Raw genomic sequence first — 22,609 nt, 5'->3', positions numbered from 1 at the left:
AATGTGAACTATTTGATTTTTGATTTTCTTCCTGAGTTATTTTTACCTTCTGAATCCAATTCTCCCTGTGCAGCGGGAGAACTGTTCGGTTCTGCAAATATGTATTGTATCTAGGATATACTGCAACATATTTAACATATATAGGACTGCTTGCCATCTTGGGGGGGGGGAGGAGGGAGGGAGGGGAAAAAACGAAACATAAGTGATTGCAAGGGATAATGTTGTGTAAAAATTATCCTGGCATGGATTCTGTCAATACAAAGTTATTATTAAATAAAATAAAATTAAAAAAAAGAAAAATAATATTCCATAACATTTATAACTTGCCCAAAAAGTTATCAAATTGTGCATACCCTTTGATCCAGCAGTGTTTCTATTGAGCTTATATCCCAAAGAAATACTAAAGAAGGGAAAGGGACCTGTATGTGCCAAAATGTTTGTAGCAACCCTGTTTGTAGTGGCTAGAAACTGGAAAATGAATGGATGCCCATCAATTGGAGAATGGCTGGGTAAATTGTGGTATATGAACGTTATGGAATATTATTGTTCTGTAAGAAATGACCAGCAGGATGAATACAGAGAGACTTGGAGAGACTTACATGAACTGATGCTAAGTGAAATGAGCAGAACCAGGAGATCATTATACACTTCAACAATGATACTGTATGAGGAAATATTCTGATGGAAGTGGATTTCTTCAACAGAGATCTAACTCAGTTTCAATTGCTCAGTGATGGACAGAAGCAGCTACACTCAAAGAAAGAACACTGGGAAACGAATGTGAACTATCTGCATTTTTGTTTTTCTTCCCGGGTTATTTTTACCTTCTGAATCCAATTCTCCCTACGCAACAAGAGAACTGTTTGGTTCTGCAAACATATATGGTATCTAGGATATACTGCAACATATCCAACATATAAAGGACTGCTTGCCATCTTGGGGAGGGGGTGGAGGCAGGGAAGGGAAAAAAATCGGAACAGAAACGAGTGCAAGGGATAATGTTGTAAAAAAAATTACCCTGGCATGGATTCTGTCAATATAAAGTAATTATTAAATAAAAATTAAAAAAAAAAAGAAAAAAAAACATAACTTTTTCAGCCATTCTCCAACTGATGGGCATCCACGCAGTTTCCAGTTTCTTGCCACTACAAACAGGGCTGCCACAAACATTTCTGCTCATATGGGTCCCTTTCCCTTCTTTAATATCTCTTTGGGATAGAAGCCCAGTAATAACACTGCTGGGTCAAAGGGTATGTACAGTTTGATAACTTTTTTTTTATTTAAATTTTATTTTATTTAATAATAACTTTGTATTGACAGAATCCATGCCAGGGTAATTTTTTACAACATTATCCCTTGCACTCACTTATATTTCGTTTTTTCCCCTCCCTCCTTCCACTCCCCCCTTACCCCCCCAAGATGGCAAGCCAGTTTGATAACTTTTTGAACATAGTTCCAAACTGTTCTCCAGAATGGCTGGATCCTTTCACAGTTCCACCAACAATGTATCAGTGTCCCTGTTTTCCCACATCCCCTCCAACATTTATCTTTGTCTTTTCCTGTCATCTTAGCCAATCTGAGAGGTGTGTAGTGATATCTCAGAGTTGTCTTAATTTGTATTTCTTTGATTAATAGTGATTTAAAGCATCTTTTCCTATGGCTAGAAATGGTTTTAATTTCATCTTAAAATTGTATGTTCATACCCTTTGATCATTTATCAATTGGAAAATGTCTTGAATTCTTGTAAATTTGAGTCAGTTCTCTAAATATTTTAGAAAGGAGGCTTTTATCAGGACCCTTAAATGTAAAAATGTTTTCCCAGTTTATTGCTTCCCTTCTAATCTTGTTTGCATTAGTTTTGTTTGCACAAAAACTTTTTAACTCGATATAATCAAAATGACCTATTTTGTGTTCAATCATGATCTCCAGTTCTTCTTTGATCACAAATTCCTTCCTTCTCCACAGATCTGAGATGTAAACTATCCTATATTCTAATTCGCTTATAATATCACTCTTTATGTCTAAATAATGAACCCATTTCAATCTTATCTTGGTATATGGCTAGGTGTGGGTCAGTGCCTAGTTTCTGCCATATTAGTTTCCAATTTTCCCAGCAATTTTTGTCAAATAGTGAATTCTTATCCCAAAAGCTGGCATCTTTGGGTTTGTCAAACACTAGATTGCTATAGTTATTGAACTATTCTAAAAACCTATTTTTAAGAAGCAGCAGAGCAAGATCTGGCCCTGAGTCTGTAATTTTTGCAGTTCCACCATTCTACACATTCTCCCACCATCCTGATCTTTTCTGAAATCCAAGTGTAGTTCTGACTGCCCATTGGAGACTTGTGCTTCTTCGTGCATCTTATTTGCCTAAACAAAATAAAGGCTCCCGGAAGCTAGGAGATGTTTGCTCTTTCTCCTGTGTCCCTCACCTAGCTCTGGGCACACAGACGACAGTCAATAAAGTCAATAAAGGCTTGTTGATCGACTAATAGGTCACCCCCAATCTAAACAGAATGACCTGCAGAACCAGGATTGAAATGCCAAGGTTTTCTGCAGCCTTAACAAATCAATTCAATAAACACTTATACAGGAGCTGCTATGTTTAAGGAGCGGGCTGTGCTAGGTGACTGGGGACAGAAAGACCCAAAACTCCTTAGCTTAACATTTAGAGGACTCCTGCCTTCAAGAGTTTACTTTGCAAAGAAAGAAAGTATGTAAGTGCACAGATAATCAATTGAAAGCAAACCTTTATTAAGTGCCTATTAATACAAAACAATTTTCATAAGGAGCAGACATCTCGCCAAAGAGTTATCACTATTATGTAATGCAGTAATACATAGAATGTTCACAAGATTGAAAGTCAGAGGTCCCGAGTTCAAATCATATCTGTTACTTGCTACATTGTGACTTTGTTGCCACAATTGTGTCACTTAACCTCAATGGGGGCTCAGTTGCCTCGGACCAAATGGCTTCTAAGGTCTAAGTCTATGATCCTAAAGTGATGCTCTGACCATGTCCCCACCCTTACTCAGTAAATTCCCATGACTCCCTATTATCTCTAAGATCCAATATAAAATGCAGTTTTTGACATTTAAAGCCTTTCATAGGCTCCTTCCTACCTCTCCAACCTTCTTACACTTACCCCACTCCAACACTGCGATCCAGAGACACTGGACTGCGGAAAATCCTAGCCCATGATGCTTCCTGGCTGGGGAATTGACATTTTCACTGATTATTCCGAATGCCTGCAACTCCAGCCCTCCCTGCTTTCTGCTTTCCAGCTTCTCTGGCTTCCTTGAAGTCTCAGCTCAAGTCCCTCTTTCTGCAGATCCCTCAGCCTCGCCTTCCCTCTGTTTCTGATTTATCCTGACTATGGATTTGGCACGGAATTGTTGCAAGTGGTCTCCCCCCCTCTACTGAGAGCTCCTTGAGAGGGGATCCCTTCTGCTTTACTTTGCATCCCCAGGGCTTAGCAGGGGCCCCAAGGTGAGCAGCAATGCTTGCTGACTGACTTGAAGGGGTAGAAAGAAGCCTGGGTTTGGGGCTGAGACCAGTAATACTTACTACCTGAGCAATTGTGACTGTGAAATAGAGGGCTCATTTTAATTTGTGAGAAGATGGGACTGGCTGACTTCTGACACACGCACTGTGGTACAGTGGCTAGGGGCTCCTGCCTTGGAGTCAGAGGCTTTGGGTTCGAATCCTAACACTTGGGCAAGTCACTTGAGTGAGAGGTCATCTTCAGCTCTAAGTCTCTGACCCTGGATCTCAGAGAAAGCACTGGATGGGGAGTGAGAGGCTGCGAGTGGAGATCCCGACTCTGCTCTCTGGTGGTCATGGCCCAGCCATTTAGCTTCTCAGTTTCTCCAACTGTAAAACGAAGGGGTTGGAGTGGATGGCCTGCCCTTGAGTTCTAGATGTCGGCAGTAAGGTTCAGGGGCCCACGAAATCCCACTTTAGTCCCTGGGACCCCTTGGGCAGCGCTTGGCACAGTTCCAGGCACGCGCAAGTACTTGTGACGGGCTTGTGGCTTTGAGTTCATCTCTTTGGGACTCAGTTTCCCCATCTGTAAATGACTCGGGAGTTGGGCTGGGCTCTGGGCTCACTCTGATTCTGACGGACACCTGTCATGCAGTTTTTTCCCTCTCTGTAGCCATTCCCTTGGCCTCCACTCCTACTCGCGGGAGCCAGGAGGCAGTCGCTACCCCCACTCCCGCCGCCCCCCGCTGTCGCCCGAGGCTGCCTCTAGAGGGCGGCCTGGAGGCTGCTTTGCCCGTTCTCCCTCCTCCTGATCCCGACGCTTCGCTCCCGAGCTCAGCAAACTTTCGGAGTTTCTCCTCCTCTTGCGTCATGGAAAAGGCTGGAGGGTGACCCGGAGAGTGGGAGGCGAGGAGCCCGGCGAGCTCCCTTCTTCTAGCGGCCCAGCCCCAGGGCCGGTGTGGGTGTGCGGGCTACTGCTCTGCGAGATCCTGGGGAGGCCGGCTCGCTCTCGGTCCCGCACTGGGGAGATCGGCCTAGAAGAGCGCAGCAACCCGGACACCTCCTCCACGCCGGCAGCGCTCGCTCCCAGGAGCTCGAGCCGCCAAGCTCGCTTCCCGAGGCGCCTGCAGCTGCTGAAAGTGGCGCGGGGGCAGGGATCGGCTTCGCGCCGGCCCCCTTTTCGCCACTCCCAGCCTTCGGACCCCCCCGGCTCCTGTTTCTCCCTCCACCTCGTAGCCTTTCTGGAGCGGTTTCCCGAGGGAGAGAATGCGGGCGTGCTTGGGCGTATTTACGGCTACAAGATGGAGTGAAGGGAGCCCCAGTGCCAGCCGCGCGCCCCGAGGGCTGTGAGCGCAGGTGGGCAGCCGAGTTGAGGCCGCCCCGCTCCCCCGGCGCATCCCTCTCTGCTTCCCATCCCTCGGTCCAAACGGAAGTGCCTCTGTTTTTGCTGAACTCTTTGGCGGCTTTCTCCCCTCCGCCCTCCGTCCGAGCCTCCCTCCCTTCATCCATCCTTCTCTCCCTCCCTCCCTCCCCAATCATCCCTCCCCCTCTGGACACAAGAACCCGGAATCGCTTTTTTTTTTTTAACTAGCTTCTTGTAGTCGTTGCAAAGTTGATTGTTGAGGTGCCTCTGCCCGGGGAGCTTCGCCGATCGCTGCCCAGCCGGGGCCCGGAGAGAAGCCGACGGGATCGCAGCTCGCTCCCGAAGTCCTCCGCCTTTTTTTGGGAACCAGCGCCGTGCGTGTGTGGCTGCGTGTCTGTGAGTGGGGGGTGGGCGTTTTGTTTCCCTCGGCGCGGATTTGGGGGAGGCTCTCGTGCCCACTGCCCCGGCGGTGGGTTGGGCGGGTTCGTCGGGGTTTTCAGGATTGATCTGATCGGGGCTTTCCCCCGCGTACTTTGGTCTGACTCCCAAGTTCCTCGCTCTTTGCTGCGAGTCAGTTTCAGGCGGGTGGAAACTGACCAAGAATTAAGCTAACAAAAGATTCCAAAAGAACCCTGCCGAGAGGTTCCTCCGAGACCTTTTTGGCTCCTCTCAGCTTCCCTCCCCAGGCAGGGAGGAGGGGGTTTAAGGGTTCGGGGCTTCTGAGGAGATCGAGGGTTCAAGCCAAGGGTTCAGGGGCCCAGGGGAACTTCCCCGAGACGCTTCCCCCCGGATCCAGATTTGCTGCATGTTCTGTTTTGATCTGAAAGTTCACGTGAATTTTCCCGAGTTCTTGTGTAAGCCTTGGATTGTTGTTGTTGTTCTGCCCCGGGATCTTGTTGGGAAGCAGGAGGGAGGCGTCCACCCTTGGATTTATTTCAGCCTCGTTAGGTTTTCCTCTGGCCCCTCTTGGGCTTTTTGGAATTTTTTTAAACCCCCAGTTCCCAAGAAGAGGAAAGGAAAGCAAAAGCTTCCTAAGATATTCCTCCCTAAGAAAACCAACCAGTAAGTAGCTCTTGGAGGGAGGGAGCTGTGAGTTATTTTTCATTTTAAACAAACTTTTTTCCTGGGGCACTGTTCCCACTTAAAAGCGCATTCTTTGGCTTCCTGGCTTCTACTGTGTTGGTCCTAAGTGTCATTTTTTTCCCCTCTCTTGGAAGGCTTAGTGAGGAAGGAGATGTAAAGTTGCTGCCCAGAACAGGCTGTGGGAAAACAAGCAGCCAGATGGAGACTGCGAGATGAGGATCTGCTGGGGGATGGTGGCCTGGCAGGACTGCCTTCTCTGGCCTGCGCTGTCCCCTCGGACCTAGCCCCAGCCGGCTGCAGAAGACTGGACTCCTCTCTGGGCTATGTCACTTTCCGCCAAGGGGGTGAGGCTTGGTGGAATGCAAGGGCCACCCTTGAACGTCTGTGCTGAGGGTGAAGGGGCAGGATCCTTGTGGATACTCGGTGACCGCGGCTGTGTGTTTCCCCATGTGCGTGGCAGAAGGCCCCGTCCCTACTTAAATTGACTCGGGCTCTGAGCTGCAGCCCCTTCGTCCCTGCCTTTCCCCGAGACTGTCCTTCCCTATCCAGAAGATCCAGCCCCAGCCATGGCTTTGAAAGGCCGAGCACTTTATGACTTCCAGAGCGAAAACAAAGAGGAGATCAGCATCCAGCAGGACGAGGAGCTGGTGGTCTTCAGCGAGACCTCCTTGGACGGATGGCTGCAAGGGCAGAACAGCCGAGGGGAGACCGGGCTCTTCCCCGCCTCCTACGTGGAGATCCTGCGGTCTCGCTCCGACTCCAACTACATGGACTATTCAAACAGTCCGGCCAGCTCTCCCCACAACGAGACTGCTTTCTACGTCACCCCCGTGGCCAACCCCGGCGTCCTCTCCCATCAGGGCAGCTTCGAGGATGACGATGAGGACTGGGACGACTGGGACGACGGGGGCACGGTGGTGGAGGAGCCCCGGGGCGTCGGGCTGGGTACCAACGGGCACCCCCCTCTCAACCTCTCCTACCCCGGCGCCTACCCCAACCAGCACATCAGCTTCCGGCCCAAGCCACCCCTGGAGCGGCAGGACAGCACGGCCTCCGGCAAGCGAGGGAGCGTGGTGGGGCGCAATCTGAACCGCTTCTCCTGCTTCGTCCGCTCGGGGGTGGAGGCCTTCATCCTGGGCGATGTGCCCATGATGGCCAAGATCGCCGAGGCCTACTACATCGAGATGGGCCCCCGAGGCCCCCAGTGGAAGGCCAGCCCCCACCCCTTCGCCTGCTCCGTGGAAGACCCCACCAAGCAGACCAAGTTCAAGGGCATCAAGAGCTACATCTCCTACAAGCTGACGCCCAGCCACGTGGGCTCGCCCGTGTACCGGCGCTACAAGCACTTCGACTGGCTCTACAACCGCCTGCTGCACAAGTTCACCGTGATCTCGGTGCCCCACCTGCCCGAGAAGCAGGCCACGGGCCGCTTCGAGGAGGACTTCATCGAGAAGCGCAAGCGCAGGCTGATCCTCTGGATGGACCACATGACCAGCCACCCGGTGCTGTCGCAGTACGAGGGCTTCCAGCACTTCCTCAGCTGCCTGGATGACAAGCAGTGGAAGATGGGCAAGCGGCGGGCAGAGAAGGACGAGATGGTGGGGGCCAGCTTCCTGCTGACCTTCCAGATCCCCACCGAGCATCAGGACCTCCAGGACGTGGAGGACCGCGTGGACGCCTTCAAGGCCTTCAGCAAGAAGATGGACGACAGCGTGCTGCAGCTCACCAACGTGGCCTCGGAGCTCGTGCGCAAGCACATCGGGGGCTTCCGCAAGGAGTTCCAGAAGCTGGGCAACGCCTTCCAGGCCATCAGCTACTCCTTCCAGCTGGACCCCCCCTACAGCTCGGACGCCCTCAACAACGCCATCTCCCACACGGGCAAGACCTACGAGACCGTGGGCGAGATGTTTGCCGAGCAGCCCAAGAATGACCTCTTCCAGATGCTGGACCGCCTCTCCCTCTACCAGGGCCTGCTCTCCAACTTTCCGGACATCATCCACCTGCAGAAAGGTAAGGATGGACGGGGCCGGCCCCGGGGGGCTCGGGGAGGGCAGGGGATGGTGTCCCGCACCGGTCCGGCCACGTCCTGCGCTTTTCGGGACTCTTCCCTCTGGCAGCTTACTCCCCTTGCGAGATAGGGGGTCATTAACCCCGTTTGTCAAATAGGGAAACCGAGGTGTCGAGAGGAAAAGTGACCAAGGTTATTCTCCAAGTAGACACTAGAACCCTTGGCAGGCTTGTTTCTGCCCCTTCGTTGCTTTCGGTGGGGCTGTCAGTCCGTAGAGAACCCCGGTGGCCGGGGAGACTGGCTGCCATTTTTAGAGCTAACAGGGAAACTTCAAATCACCTGGCCCTCATTTACACATGAGGAAACAAGCCTTGAGATGTCAAGTGACTGAGTGACAGAGCAGGAGTTAAGCCCAGGGCTTCTCATCCCAGGACTTTTCAAAAAGCCCCCAGACATTCTTTTCACCAGGGCCAGTTCTCAGAGAGTAAGTGCAGGTGTAGACGAGGAACAGAGAAAGTGGCGCCCACAGTGGGTCAGGGGAAATGGAGACCAGCAGGCCTGCTCTTCCCTACCTGGGAGCCCCTTCCACCCTGGAACCATCCAACCCGCTCCTTCCCTCTTGCCTTTCTCCTCCTGACCCCTCACCTCTCCCTCATCCTTTTCTTCCTCACCCTGAGTGAGTCACCAGCTGAACTAGGCAGGTCTCCATTGCCTGGGCAGGCAGCCATACTGTCAGGAACCCTGGCACAGGCCCATCCCGGAGCCTCCCTCCCAGTGCCTCCCAGTTCATAATCACAGGGTGAGGGGACACCACCGACAGGGAGAGGCTTCCCTGCTTCCTCCCGGGGCTGCGTGGGCCCACTAAGGGAATAAAAGAAGGGGAATGCTGGGCTAAGGGATATGTGGCTGCTCCTAGGCTGGAGCTGGCCCTGGGTCAGCAAGGGTGCCTGAAGCTGGGCTGGGTCTGCAGGGAGAAAGCTGGTCCTGGACAGGGGCTCTCCTGGGTTTGTTCTTCCCCTTCTTTGCCCTAAAATCTTTGCATTTCCTCCTCCCCTCACTCTCTTCTTAAATTACCTGCTTTCATTTCCTTTCAAACTATCTCCCAGGAAGAGTGAAATAAAGAGCAGGTTGGTGTGAGGATTGAGGCCTTCTGAGCCTGCAAAAGGGGAATGAATGTTTATTGAATTAAAGTGAGGGAAAACTGGGGGGAGAAGTTGGCAGAGCAGGATGGAGAGCCCAGTCTCTGAGTCCTAGAAGCCGGGGGTTAGGCTGGAGGGCCCAGTCTCTGTGTCCTAGAAGCCGGGAGTTGGGCTGGAGGGCCCAGTCTCTGTGTCCTAGAAGCCGGGAGTTGGGCCGGAGGGCCCAGTCTCTGTGTCCTAGAAGCCGGGAGTTAGGCTGGAGGGCCCAGTCTCTGTGTCCTAGAAGCCGGGGGTTGGGCTGGAGGGCCCAGTCTCTGAGTCCTAGAAGCCAGGGGTTAGGCCGGAGGGGCCCAGTCTCTGTCCTAGAAGCCGGGGGTTAGGCCGGAGGGGCCCAGTCTCTGTGTCCTAGAAGCCGGGGGTTAGGCCGGAGGGCCCAGTCTCTGTCCTAGAAGCCGGGAGTTAGGCCGGAGGGCCCAGTCTCTGTGTCCTAGAAGCCGGGGGTTAGGCCGGAGGGGCCCAGTCTCTGTCCTAGAAGCCGGGGGTTAGGCCGGAGGGGCCCAGTCTCTGTGTCCTAGAAGCCGGGGGTTGGGCTAGAGGGCCCAGTCTCTGTGTCCTAGAAGCCGGGGGTTAGGAGGGCCCAGTCTCTGAGTCCTAGAAGCCGGGGGTTAGGAGGGCCCAGTCTCTGAGTCCTAGAAGCCGGGGGTTAGGAGGGCCCAGTCTCTGAGTCCTAGAAGCCGGGGGTTAGGCCGGAGGGCCCAGTCTCTGTGTCCTAGAAGCTGGGAGTTGGGCTGGAGGGCCCAGTCTCTGTGTCCTAGAAGCTGGGAGTTGGGCTGGAGGGCCCAGTCTCTGTGTCCTAGAAGCCGGGAGTTGGGCTGGAGGGCCCAGTCTCTGTGTCCTAGAAGCTGGGAGTTGGGCTGGAGGGCCCAGTCTCTGAGTCCTAGAAGCCGGGAGTTGGACCGGAGGGCCCAGTCTCTGTGGCCTAGAAGCCGGGGGTTAGGCCGGAGGGCCCAGTCTCTGTCCTAGAAGCCGGGGGTTAGGCTGGAGGGCCCAGTCTCTGTCCTAGAAGCCGGGGGTTAGGCCGGAGGGCCCAGTCTCTGTTGCCTAGAAGGTAGGGGTTAGGCTGGAGGAGCCCAGTCTCTGTCCTAGAAGCCGGGGGTTAGGCTGGAGGGCCCAGTCTCTGTGTCCTAGAAGCCGGGAGTTAGGCTGGAGGGCCCAGTCTCTGAGTCCTAGAAGCCGGGGGTTAGGCCGGAGGGCCCAGTCTCTGTGGCCTAGAAGCCGGGAGTTGGGCTGGAGGGCCCAGCCTCTAGGTCCTGTTTGCTGGGGGTTAGGCTGGAGGACCCAGTCTCTGGGTCCTATTGGCTGGGGTTAGGCTGGGGGACCTAGTTTCTGTGGTCTGTTAGCTGGGGTTTAAGCTGGGAGGCCCAGCCTCTAGGTCCTATTGGCTGGGGTTAGGCTGGAAGGCCCAGCCTCTGAGTCCTGTTAGCTGGGGTTTAGATGTGGGGATCTGCCCTTTCTACAGCCCAGAAGTATTATCTGGGCCAGATTCATGCTCCTTTAGCTTCTACTTTATTCCCCTCCTCTTTGTCCCTCTCTCTTTCTCTGTTCCTTCCCCTCTCCCCCTTTCCTCCTTCCCTTCTCGTCTTGCCTTTTTTTCTGTGCTCTCTGTTCCTGTCTGCTCCTCTCCTCATCCCTCTTCATCTTCCTTTCTTCCTCCCCATTTCTTCCTTCTTTCCTCTTATTTGTTCCCTCTTCCCCAGACCTCCTTCCCTTCCCTTCTGCTTTTTAAAAAAAAAGACACTCCTTCTTCCCTTTCTTTTTTTCCTTCCCCTTCCCTCCTCTTCCTCCTCTTTTGGTTCTCTTCCCCTCTTCCTTTATTCCCATCTTTCTCCTCTTCAAAGAATCTTGTCATGACTGAGGAAAGCTGGAGTGGGATGGGATGGGATGGGAGAGGGAGCTGGGCTTCCTTCCTCCTTTGCCCCTTTCCTACTTAGGGCTCAGTGGTCTGAGAGACCAAGGGGTCAAGCCTTCTGCTGAGTTAAGGAGGTAGCGGACCGGAACTGCTTCCAGAGTGGCTATTGCTTACTGTGGTGATCTTGGGTGAGCCCTTACCACGTGGGGGCTGTTTCTTCATGTGAAATGATGGATCTAGGGGACCTCTGAGCTTGGGAGCATTGAGCTTTGAGGGCCACCAATGCTAGAAAGAAAATCGGGCAAGAGTTGGGAGCCCGAGTCTTGGAGACGGTTTCCCAAATTCCACTGAAACCAGTTGTGGGTCTTGTGGCTGGGCTGGTGGAGTCCCTTGGCCTCCGCTCTGCTGCTTCCTAGGAGAAGCCATAGTATCTCCGCCCGGAGGAGTGGGAGGGAGAGAAGGAAGGCTTCCTCCCTGGCCTAAGAGCAGTCTTTGCAAAGGCCCAGAGTTACCGGATTCTTTCCATTGAGATTAAATAAGCTGGCCAGAGGTGACTGAGGAGGGGACCATGGCTCCTGGGATGGTGGGTCCTGGGGGATGGGCAGCCAGAAGTGGGACTCCGGGCAGAACTGAGCCTCGCAAGGTCACAGGAGAGCTTGGGCCTGACCTGGCAAGAGCTGGTTAGACCAGATCTCTGTAGGTTGGTATGTTCCTACGTGGGGAGGCTGGGGGCGGGTGGGGAGCAGCTGCTTGGACTCTTTTCCTATCTCTCTGTCTTGTCTCTCTCTCTCTCTCTCTGTCTCTCACCTTCTCCCTTTGTGTGTGTGTGTGTGTCTCTCTCTGTCTCTTCTCCCTCACCCTCACTTCTCTCTGTTTCTATTTCTCTCTGTCTCTTTCTGTCTCTGTCTCTCTTGTGTCTCTTCCTGTCTCTCTCTGTTTCTATTTCTCTCTCTCTCTTTCCGTCTCTGTCTCTCTCTCTGTCTCTGTTTCTATTTCTCTCTCTTTCTGTCTCTGTCTCTCTTGTGTCTCTTCCTGTCTCTCTCTCTGTCTGTTTCTATTTCTCTCTCTCTCTTTCCGTCTCTGTCTCTCTCTCTGTCTCTGTTTCTATTTCTCTCTCTCTCTTTCTGTCTCTGTCTCTCTTGTGTCTCTTCCTGTCTCTCTCTCTGTCTCTGTTTCTATTTCTCTCTCTCTCTTTCTGTCTCTGTCTCTCTCTCTGTCTCTGTTTCTATTTCTCTCTCTCTCTTTCTGTCTCTGTCTCTCTTGTGTGTCTTCCTGTCTCTCTCTCTGTCTCTGTTTCTATTTCTCTCTCTTTCCGTCTCTGTCTCTCTTGTGTCTCTTCCTGTCTCTCTCTCTGTCTCTGTTTTTATTTCTCTCTCTCTCTTTCTGTCTCTGTCTCTCTTTGTCTCTCTGTCTCTGACTCTACAGGTGAGTTCGGAAGCTTTTCTTAGAAGGCTGCTGATTGCTCTCTTCCCAGCCCTGGATCCCTGGGAAGGCTCGACTGTCTCTGAGCATCCCTGGGGCCTCCGAGTTGAGGAGACAATCTGGGGCAATAGGAGAAACTCAGGGCTCCGAGTAAGAAGGCACTTCAGTTTGAGTCCTGGCTGTGTGATCTTGGGCAGACCTCTTGAAGTCTCAGTTTCCTCATCTGGAAAGTGGCAAAGTTGTTGCAAGGAAAGTGTCTCATAAACCACCAAGTGTTAGAGGAATCAGAGCTATTATTCTTAGCTTCGGAGGCCGATCCCTTCCCAGGCCTGGGAAGCCAAGCAGATGATTGAATAATCCGCCGTGACTGGGTTCAAGTTGCAGTGGAAGGAAGAAGTCGGGTAAAACCAAATTTCCTGCCTCTGGGGGCGGTGCCGCGGCCCTTCTGCCCTGGCTGTCTAAGGCGGGCTCCTTAAACTTTTTCCCCTCCTGGAGTCTTTTTGCCAAAGAAATTTTTCCGTGACCCCGGCCTATAGGTAAATAAAATAGGTGTACACATTGAACATTTACTGATAATAACTTACACTTTCATGGCTCCCATACGGAGTCACAATCCACAGTTTAAGGGGCTTTGGTCTGAAGGAGCCAGCGGGAGAAGGTCAGCCCTGCCTGGAGAGAGCGGGCACCAAATGGCGCCCGATGCCCTTTTGTTTTATGAGTGTCGCTTCATCTGGGAAGAAGTAGGAGTATCTGGGCCCAGGACCCAGGGAATGGCTCCCTCCCTTCTGGGACTGCCTGGGGGCCAGGGTCACTTTGGACTTTTTGTCTGTTGCTCTTCCCCCTAGGACTCCTTAGGTCCATGATTGCAGGCCTGTGGCCACTGCACTGACTCGGGGGACCACCTACTACTTCTTCTCTGTGTAATAAGACTTGGAGGAGAGGGACTGCTTATCTTCAAGGCCCCATTCTTCATGATGAAAAACAATGGGGGGAATGAGAGAAACAAAATGACAGGGGGAGAGAGACAGAAGGGAGGGGAAGGAAGTAGAAAAAGAAAGAACAAGAAAGGAAGGGGAGAGAAATGGGGGGAGGGGAGAAAGTAATTAAGGGACAAAGGGAGGAGAGAGAGACAGAACCAAAAACTGTATTTTCTAGTTTATTGAAATTTTTCTAATTTACACAGGCTTCTGTCTTTGGAGGCCCCATCTACCCAGGGGGTATTTTCTGACATCACAGGCAAGGACATAGAGGTGGGGAATCCAGCCTGGCTTGTTTTTGTTCAGAATGAAAGCTTGAGAGGGTTGGGGTGAGGGAAAGTGATTGAGGTGGAGAGCTCCCTGCTCTATTCTTAGCTCTGTTTTCCAGAGTCCCGGACACTTGGCCATTCTGTCCTGCCTCTCGAGTGTGATCCTATGCAAGGGAGCAGTGATGAAGTGAGGATGTTTCCTAGGCTTTGCCCAGCCTCAGTTTCCTTCTCTATAAAATGAGTGTATTGGACTCCCCTTCCATTTCTGACATTCTATAATTCTGTGTCTGTGGGAATGATTACTCCTGTTACTTCTGAATGAGCCCTAATGGGGCTGTCAGGGTATCCAGGTCAGCAGATCGGGGCCAGTCACTGGGGAAGATCCGGGCAGGAAAGGGGAGTGGGGAGGCCTTGGGAATATCGTGGCCTGGCCCTGTGGCCACGTTCAAGGAAGCAGAGGGGTTGGGGAAGCGGCTAGAGAGGGCTGTCCCAAGTCCACACCTTCCTTTGCCAGAGGAAGGAAACCGGGATTAGGGAGGGTGGGAGCCTGTGTGGAGCTATACCAGTGACTCAGCAGGCTAGGGTCTGGACCTGCCTTCTGGAAAGCAGAAGACTTCACCTCACATTGCCAAATGTCAGCCCCAAGGCAGGGGATTTTCCCATAGCCAAGTGTGGGCCATAGAATGTTAGTGCTAGAAAGGAGTGGTTATGTAGCCCATTTTACAGATAAGAAAATCCAGACCCAGAAATTAAGGTCCTACATCTGGTCAGCAGCAGGGCTGAGACTCAGTTCAGTCTGAAACCCCGTGATAACTCGGCTCTCCCGACTAGAGGCAGCTATTGATGCAGTGGATGGAATGCCAGGTCCGGAGTCAGAAAGGCCGAATTCAAATTCCACCTCGGACCCTGCTGAGCTCTTTGACTCCGGACAGATCAGCCAGCCTTTGTTCCTTCAGTTTGCTCTGTGAAGTGACTAACAAGAGCCAGACCTGGGCAGCTCCAGTTATAAAGTGCTCAGCACAGTGTCCGGCACGCAGTAGGTGTTTAATAAGAGAACTCATTTCCTTCACGCCTTCCTTTCCACTGGACACGCTGAGAGCTCTTGCCCAAGGGTACAGAGCCAGAAGCCCAGTTCCTAGACCTCCTTCCATTTCTCCCTCCCTGCTCTTTGTCATCGCTCTCAGATAAATTGTCTGGTTCTTTTGGAGGTTTCTCTTTCTAACCTAAGCTTCAGCTTGTGGCCCTCTTAGACTGGGGCTACCTCTTCCTTCTGCAGACTCGAGGAAGACAGATGGGAGGGGGAGGGAGAGAGGAGCCGGGCCCCTGGACTGCAGGAGGGACCAGTCACGGCCTGAGTGCTTTATTCTCAGACTTGTGGTCCACCTTCCTCAGCAGGGAGTGGTCTCTGCTCAGCCTGACCAGCGCCCGAGCCTTTGGAAATGGTTTCAGAGGCGCGTTGGTCTAGGGGCGACAGTATGGCATCTGGAAGGAGACGACCCAGATCTGAATCCTGCCTCTGATACTTATTGTTTGGCCAACTCTCGGGTCTCCCTTTTCTAAATGGGCGGCGTGAAGGTTCTGGACTCAGCTCTAAGTTTCGTGGCCCTCTGGGATACCGGAGCCTGGGATTATTGGATGTGGACGCTGGTCCGAGCCTTGGGAGCAGTCCCCGCTCTCTGCATGGGCAGGAGCCGGTCCTTCCCTCTGGCCCCAGGCTGCGTGGGCTCCTAACTCTTACTGCCCATTTTCTCCCTTCCCCAAAGGGAAAGTCTTCCATCTTCCCCATCCCCGGCCTGTTTCCGCTGCGCCACTGGAAGTCTTCCTCCATTTGGAACAGTGGAAAGACTAGGTTCCGAGATCTGGAATTAGAACTTTAGAGGTTTTCTGTGGATCTCCGGATGCAGGCAGAGGACCTGACTTTGAATTCTGATTCTTCCACTGAGTGACTTTAGGCCAGTCGTTTTATCTTTCAGGCCTAAACTATGAACTGGACCAGTGACCTCCGGAGTCTCTTCTGCCTCCGAGTCCTTGATCCTAGGTCTCTTCCTCTCATTCTCCTTCATCTTCTTTGCTCTCTGAAACTCGGGTTTCCCCTGAAGATCCCCCATCTCTCGGCACCGTCCCCCAACCTGGCTGCTCTGTGACAGTGTGAAGCCGAGAAACTGAGCCAGACAGAGATTAGAGACCAATTTAATAGTTTATTAAATGGGGAGATTTATTGGGACCAAATGATCCCTGGTTGGTCCCAGGGCTGGAGGAGATTATCACCTCAAAGAATCCAGCCGGGAATATCAGATAGCAAGGTTCTGTTATAGGCTAACAAGAACAATGACATAATGGGGGAGGTCCCTGGGGGGGATGACCCAATGGGGGAAGCACCTCGGATGACATAATGGGAGGTGCTGAAGAGACTACTGATATTCTAATGATGTCTAAAATGGAAAAGACCTTCATCCCGGAACACATCTAGAGGCAGTGGAATAAGTCTAGCCTCAAGTCTAAGATATAAGACCTTGATCCTATCAAACACCCAGAGGGAAAGGTTATAATCTGAGGCAGTAGGACTGTGGGGAACTAGGTCAGGACATCCAAAGGGAACTGGGACACAGCATTAGTGCTGCCCACTTCCCCTTGCTGAGCTTTGCCCCGGTCCTTCACCTCTGCTGTTTTAATGTTCCCTCTGCCTTGTTGGGGACCTTCTCCCCGCTTAATGCAGTTCCTGGCTTCCAGTCTTCTGCCTGCCCAGGTCAGGCCTCCAAGTTCCCTTGATTTCTTCTCCAGCTTCGGGGTTCCAGCCTCCCCAAAGCTCAGCCCCACGAGTAGCCATAGCCCAGCTGTTTTCCTCCTCCAGCCACTCCTGCCCTGCCTTGTCTGAATGTGCCCCAGGCACCAGAATTCCTAGTCCTGGCTCTTGTCTCCTTATCTACAATTGTGGTATCATTACAGATGCACTAAAGGAAAGCTGCTGCACTTCCTGATACTCCGGGAGTAGGGCTGCATCCAAGCTTTTTGAGATAGAGCAGCCTTATCCCATTTATTTTTTAAAATGTTTTATTGATGTCTTTTCAGCATAACTACTTTCCCGCCCCCTTCCAGGTTGAACCCTTTTTTGTGTCAAAGAAAAACAATCAGAAACACATGACACGGAAATCTCACTGGGCAGTGTTTACTCTGGGCTGTCTCTGTGGTCTTCTACCCCTCTGCCAAGAGGGAGGAAGTATGAGAAGTGGAAAAATGAACGAAGGGTCTTACGGAGGAGACAACGAACCCTCCTTCTCGGCGACGATCTGTTCATTTGCTTTGTAGGAGTCGTTGTGGCTGTTCTCCCAGGCCTGCCGTTCCGCTCTGGAGCCGTGGGCCTTCTCTGATTGTGATTCCCTTCATCATTTCTTCCTGCACAACAATATTCCATTACATTCATATTTGTCGTGGTTGTTGTTCAGTCATTCCAGTCATAGCTGACTCTTGGTGACCCCATTTGGGGTTTTCTTGGCAACGAGGCTACAGCGGTTTGCCATTTCCTTCTCTGTTAGGCTCACATAGCATCATTTATTCAGGCGGCTCTCAGTAGATGGGGGCCTCTGGAGCAGCCAGGATGTAAGGGTCCCAGCAGAAGTCCTGTGCCGCCAGTTTGTCAAGGAGGCTCGCAGGAGCCGGGGGAGGCAGGTTGAACAAGCGTGATCATCCCCGTCTCACAAGGAAGGAAACGAGAGCCGGGGGTTCACCCGCTCAGGTGCATGAGTGTCCGAGCTTAACATCGGGCCCCAGGTGTCCCGACTCCCCAGGACCGGATGTTATTTCTGTGGCCCCACTGTCTCCAGTGTCCACTCAACAGAAGCAGCTCCCTCAGCACTGGACGTTCCTCAAAGGCAGGGGCGGGGTCCAATTTCATCTTTGCACCTCGGGGTACTTGCACATAAGAAAGGCTTAATCCTTGTTTATTGGATTGAAATTACAGAAGTCCCAGTTCTAGCCCTCCCACCTCCAGGAAACCTCCCTTGACCACTCCTGCCACATACATTGGTTGTGTTGGGTTCTAACCCTCAGCTAGATCCTGCCTCTAACCCTGAGTTATCTTTGTCCCTTTGTCTCTCCGCTAGCCTAAAAGCAGAGACTTTGTGCCTCCCCTCCATGAGCCATCCGCCTATAGATACTCCTATCCCAGATTAAAGGCCAGCCCCTCCCCAGACACGGCAAGGGCCGTCCAGCCTTTACGGCAAGGCCTCCGGAAATGGGAGTCTGACTCCTCCTGGAGCAGCCGCTTCATTTTTGGAAAGCTCTGTTTCTCCTGAAGTGTTTCCTCCTATTGGTCGAACCCGATTCCATGGAGATGGGCAAGAACACAGCTCCTTCCTGATGTGTGAATCACCTCTGCCCTGTCCTAGTCTTGAAGCCCTGGAGAGATGGGGAACTCATTACTCCCAGAGAGCCTGTTGCGCTGTTGGACAGCTTTCTTGGGAAATTTGTCATTATCTCTCTGTAACTTCTTTCCATTGATTCTCTTTCTGACAGAACAAATCTAACCAGTTTTTTTTAACCAAATGGCAGGCCCCCAAATACTTGAAAATACCTCCTAGCCCGTCTGTCCTTTCTCTGCCCAAACCTCAGCAATCCTTTCACACGGCATCATTTCCACGACTCCACTCCAGCCAAGTCATCTAACACTTTTGAACCTTAGCTTCCCAGTCATAAAGATAACAGTAACCCCCTGGGTTCCCCATAGGTTGTTGCGAGGGTAATAAAAGATAAAAATATGGAAAGTACTTAGCAAAGCAATATGTAAATATCGCTTTATTATGTTGTTATAGAGACCAGCTGCCTCGTTTTATGGGTGAGGAAACAGGCCTCGAAAGGGTTACAGAGCTGGTATGCAGGAGATCTGGAACTCGAATCCAGATCTCCAAGACCATCCCCTTTCCAGCACTTTATCTTCTGGCTATTATGCTTCTTCCCCATCGCCTTTTTTATGGAATAATATATAATAATGATATTCTGTGTTACAAAATGACAGCAGACTAGTGTTCTCTCTCTCTCTCTCCATATATATATGTAAATGCCTATTCTAAGGGCAGATAGGAAAATAGAGGGGAGGAGATAGGATCTCTCTGGGAAAAGTTCACACTGGGAGACATTTTCCATTTTGGACCATCCGGTGATTTCTTTATCTTGATCACAGCAGACGGGCAACTTCTCTGTGTCTGTAAGCTTAGAGACTTGTCCGGGCACTAAGAGTTACGTGGGATGTTCCGAGTCACACTCCTCCCTAGTAACATCCCAGGCAGGATTTGAATCTTGGTCCTGCTGGCCTTTGGGGCCAGCTCCCAGTCTTGGCTGTGTCTGGAGCCAGGCAGGGGAAACATGGTGGCCTTTGGATATTTGTAGGGCTGCCACATGGGCAGAGGAGTAGACTCATTCTGCCTGGCCCTGGCAAGACCGACCTGGGAACACGGGGGCAGACTTGGCCGATGGGAAGGAAAAACTTCCTTAGAACTCTTCAGGAGTGCAGTGGGTGCCTTCTGATGGAGCAAGCAGGGAGTCTGGACAGCAGGCTGCTCGCTGGGAAAAATACAGAGGAAATTCTCTCTCAGGTTTGAGTTGGACTAGACCGAGGGCTCTGAAAGTTCCCTTCCAGCCCTTGAGACTCTGGGACTACTTCACAATGTATACTTTGGCGTTTTCGAAGTTTCCAAATACAAGGTCTGAGCAGAAGGAAAATACATCAACAGCTAAAACATTCCTAAGAATGATTTGGCTCCGAAAACGCTGTTTGGGTCCTTTGTGGGCATAGACAGGACTGGCAAACTCCGCTCTCCGCAGGAGGAATGAGGGGATGGAAACCTATCAGTGCAGCGGGTCCCCCTTCTCCCAGCCCAGCCCTCCGCCTTGTCATTTCCCAAAAAAGCCCAAACCTACCTTACATGACTGGGGTTCTATTTGTATTTTCCCAAGCCACGTTCAGTCCCTCAGGCTCACTGAGGGGGACTGCCAATCTAACCTAGAGCTCTCTGCTCATTGGATAATGGACTCAAGAAAATGAAGTTTGATCACTTCCAAGAGTCCCCCAAACTTAAGTAGGAGAAACCTTTAGGGGACCTACTTTAGTGAATGGATAAGTATGATTTGTAAGTGCTTTTGCAGGACTTGGAAATAATCTGTTGTTTTAATCATTTCGCCAGCCGGACTAGCTAATCTTTACCTGGTTTGAACCTAGGGATAACCACAAGTTGAATTTACATACAAATGGAATGTAAGGTCCTTGAGAGCAGACTGTTTTTGAAACTAACTTGCTATTGAATAGCCCTGAGAGATGGGGAGATAACATTATTAGACTGTTTTACACATAAATACAACTAGTAGGAGTCTTGAGGCAGAATTCAAACTCAAGCCTCATTCTACTATCTCTAACATTTCTTTTACTGAGAATATGTGGAATCCTCTCTTTTTCTCTGTTTTTCTTTTTCTGTGTCTTTCCCTCTCTCCTCTCCTTTTCTCCCTCCCTCTCCACTCCATCCTTTCCCATCTTCCTTCTCCTCCTCCTTCTCTCTCTCTCTCTCTCACACACACCCATTAGGGAAGCCTCTCTTTAGAATTGTAGATTTTCGAACTGGAAAGGACTTTAGAGGTCATCTGGTCAAACCCTCTTATCTTCTAAGTGAGAAATCTGAGACCCAAAGAAGTTAAGGAGTTTGACCATTGTTACATAGAGACAAAAGTGGACTTTAAGCCTAGGTCTCCTGACCTGGAAGCCGGCACGCTTCCTTTTGTGCTGCTTGAGAAGCAAGGCCACAGCCCATTCATCTGACAGGAATTACCAAGATGTGAGTTAATATTCTTCATTTTCACGGGCGTTGACTGTGATTACGCTCCCACTGGCCAGATTAGGAAACTGAGACTCGGGGGACTTGTCCAATGTCACCCAGTGAGTTAGTGGAAATCTAGAAGGGGGAGAGGACCCAGACCCCCCGACTCCCAGCCCAGGGCCCATCTTCCACACCTCACCATCTCCAAAAATTAGTTTTTGACAAAGTAGCAAATATTAGTTGACAGCTGTTAACACTGCTGACTGCGCTGGGTAATGGGTCCAAAAAGGCCAAATCCAGGGCTCCCCGAGGAGTTAGTCATCTTGCTGGAGGGCCGCTCTTGCTCCCATGAAGCTGTAGGGGAAGGTCTCCTGCGAACTGGGCCCATGGCACATGTGTAGGATGAGAAGGTCCCCGGGAGGGAGAGGACCCCCTTTCAGCCCTGTGTCTGTGATTCTTGGCTCTAGAGCGATTAATTAGCGCGGTCCCCGCTGAGCACAGACAGGGGCCCCAGGACCGGGTCCAGGCCGTTGGGAACCCTAAGGGTTGATTATGCCACGGGCCAGACTCAAAGTCTCTCCTCCCTTCTCCCGTCTTCCCTCCCTCCAATGGGCCCAGGTGCCTTCGCCAAGGTCAAAGAGAGCCAGCGCATGAGCGACGAGGCAAGATGGACCAAGACGAAGCGGACGGCATCCGCAAGCGCTGCCGGGTGGTGGGCTTCGCCCTGCAGGCCGAGATGAACCACTTCCACGAGCGCCGGGTGCTGGACTTCAAGCACATGATGCAGTCCTACCTGCGGCAGCAGATTCTCTTCTACCAGCGGGTCAGCCAGCAGCTGGAGCAGACCCTGCGCATGTACGACAACCTCTAACCTGCCCTTGGCCTCTCGGCCGCCCCTTCCCCAGCGCAGTCTGCTCAGGAGAAGGAGCCTCTGGGGGCTTCCTGAGGGAGGGCTGAGGCCCCCGCCCCTTTGTACAGTTAAGCAGTCCCTCTCCCCCTCCCCCCCGGGGGGGCTCTCACAGCCACTGCCTTGGTCCCCAGCAGGACCATCCCTGCTTCGAAAAGGGGACTGGGAACGGGGTGAGAGGGATCTGGTGTCTTCCTCTTCCTCTTCCCCGGGGGCAGGAGCAGAGGCAGAGAGGGGAGGGAGCCTTTGGAGACCAACTAAGGCCATAGCGAGTGTGGACTAGAGAGAGCATCCAGCCCCACCCCGCCCTGTGAATCCGGAGCATTCAGAGACATTCCTGGATAGGGTTAGGGGGAAAAGCCAAGCGCCCCCTTTTTCCTGCTGAAAACCTCGAGGCTTCTTCATCCGTCTCCCCCGAACCACAGCCCCTCTGAACCGTGGGGTGGATTCTGGTCCTTGGCCCCCCTTTGTAAGAGGGAATCTGGCCAGAGCCCAGAGGAGGGGTGAAGGGCCAGGATAACTGTCCACACTAATCTTCCCCTTGTAGCCCCGTCTCCACTGGCCAACGGGCAGGGGGCACCGCAGCTCCGAGGAACGCCAGGCCTTGGTGGGATTTTGCCAGGGAGCCCTCATGCCCTCGCCAGGGCTTTTCCTGGACCCCATCCTTCTTCCCCCATCCCAGATTGTGAAGCCCCCCGTGGGAGCTGCCTGGGCGCTAGCCCCGAGTGACCTGCTTGGCGGTCCTGTGCATCCGGACCCCCGCTCCATATCCATAGATAACCCTGGCTCTTCCTCTGGAATTGAACTTGCCTGATATTTGTGCCCACCAGCATAATAACCCTGGGGATCTTAGCTTCCACAGGTCCTTACAGACCCGAGTGCCTTTGGATCGCCTTAAACCTCAAGCATAGAAAGAACCTGCCAGCTGTGCCTCCTCTGGAATGGCAGAGACTCTGTGGGCCCCACGGCGGGGAGCGCCGCCCCTCGGAGCCCTCCTGGTGCCCAGCCCCTCTTCTCGCAGCACTGTGACGCCAGCCTGGCCTCCCGAGGCGGGCGGAGAGGGCTCTGGTCGTTGTTTACATCCCAGTGGGAGCTGCCCACGCGCCCCGCAGATTTTGGGGGGCGGGAAGGGTGGGAGGGGCGCCTGACAGCGGCCACACAGGCCCCGCTCAAGGCCTTAGGCAGCCCCTCTCGCTTGCTCTCTCTTTTTTTCTCAAAAGAACTTTTACAATTAAAACAATTAAAACGA

The 22,609-nt window shown here is 52.2% G+C and overlaps 1 protein-coding gene across 1 annotated transcript; it reads left to right on the top strand.

Moving 5' to 3' along the window:
- The first annotated feature begins 2,742 nt into the window (after positions 1-2,742).
- Positions 2,743-22,609, top strand: SNX33 (sorting nexin 33). Its single transcript, XM_051982205.1, is given in 4 exon segments — positions 2,743-5,908; positions 6,064-7,939; positions 21,072-21,110; positions 21,113-22,609. Coding segments are annotated over 3 exon segments (1,695 nt in total). The 5' UTR covers positions 2,743-5,908; positions 6,064-6,495; the 3' UTR covers positions 21,325-22,609.

The sequence above is a fragment of the Antechinus flavipes genome, chromosome 2 (assembly GCF_016432865.1).
Source record: "Antechinus flavipes isolate AdamAnt ecotype Samford, QLD, Australia chromosome 2, AdamAnt_v2, whole genome shotgun sequence".
NCBI lineage: Eukaryota > Metazoa > Chordata > Mammalia > Dasyuromorphia > Dasyuridae > Antechinus > Antechinus flavipes.
Note: the sequence above shows the minus strand (reverse complement) of the source record. Positions and strands in the feature narration are given on the sequence as shown.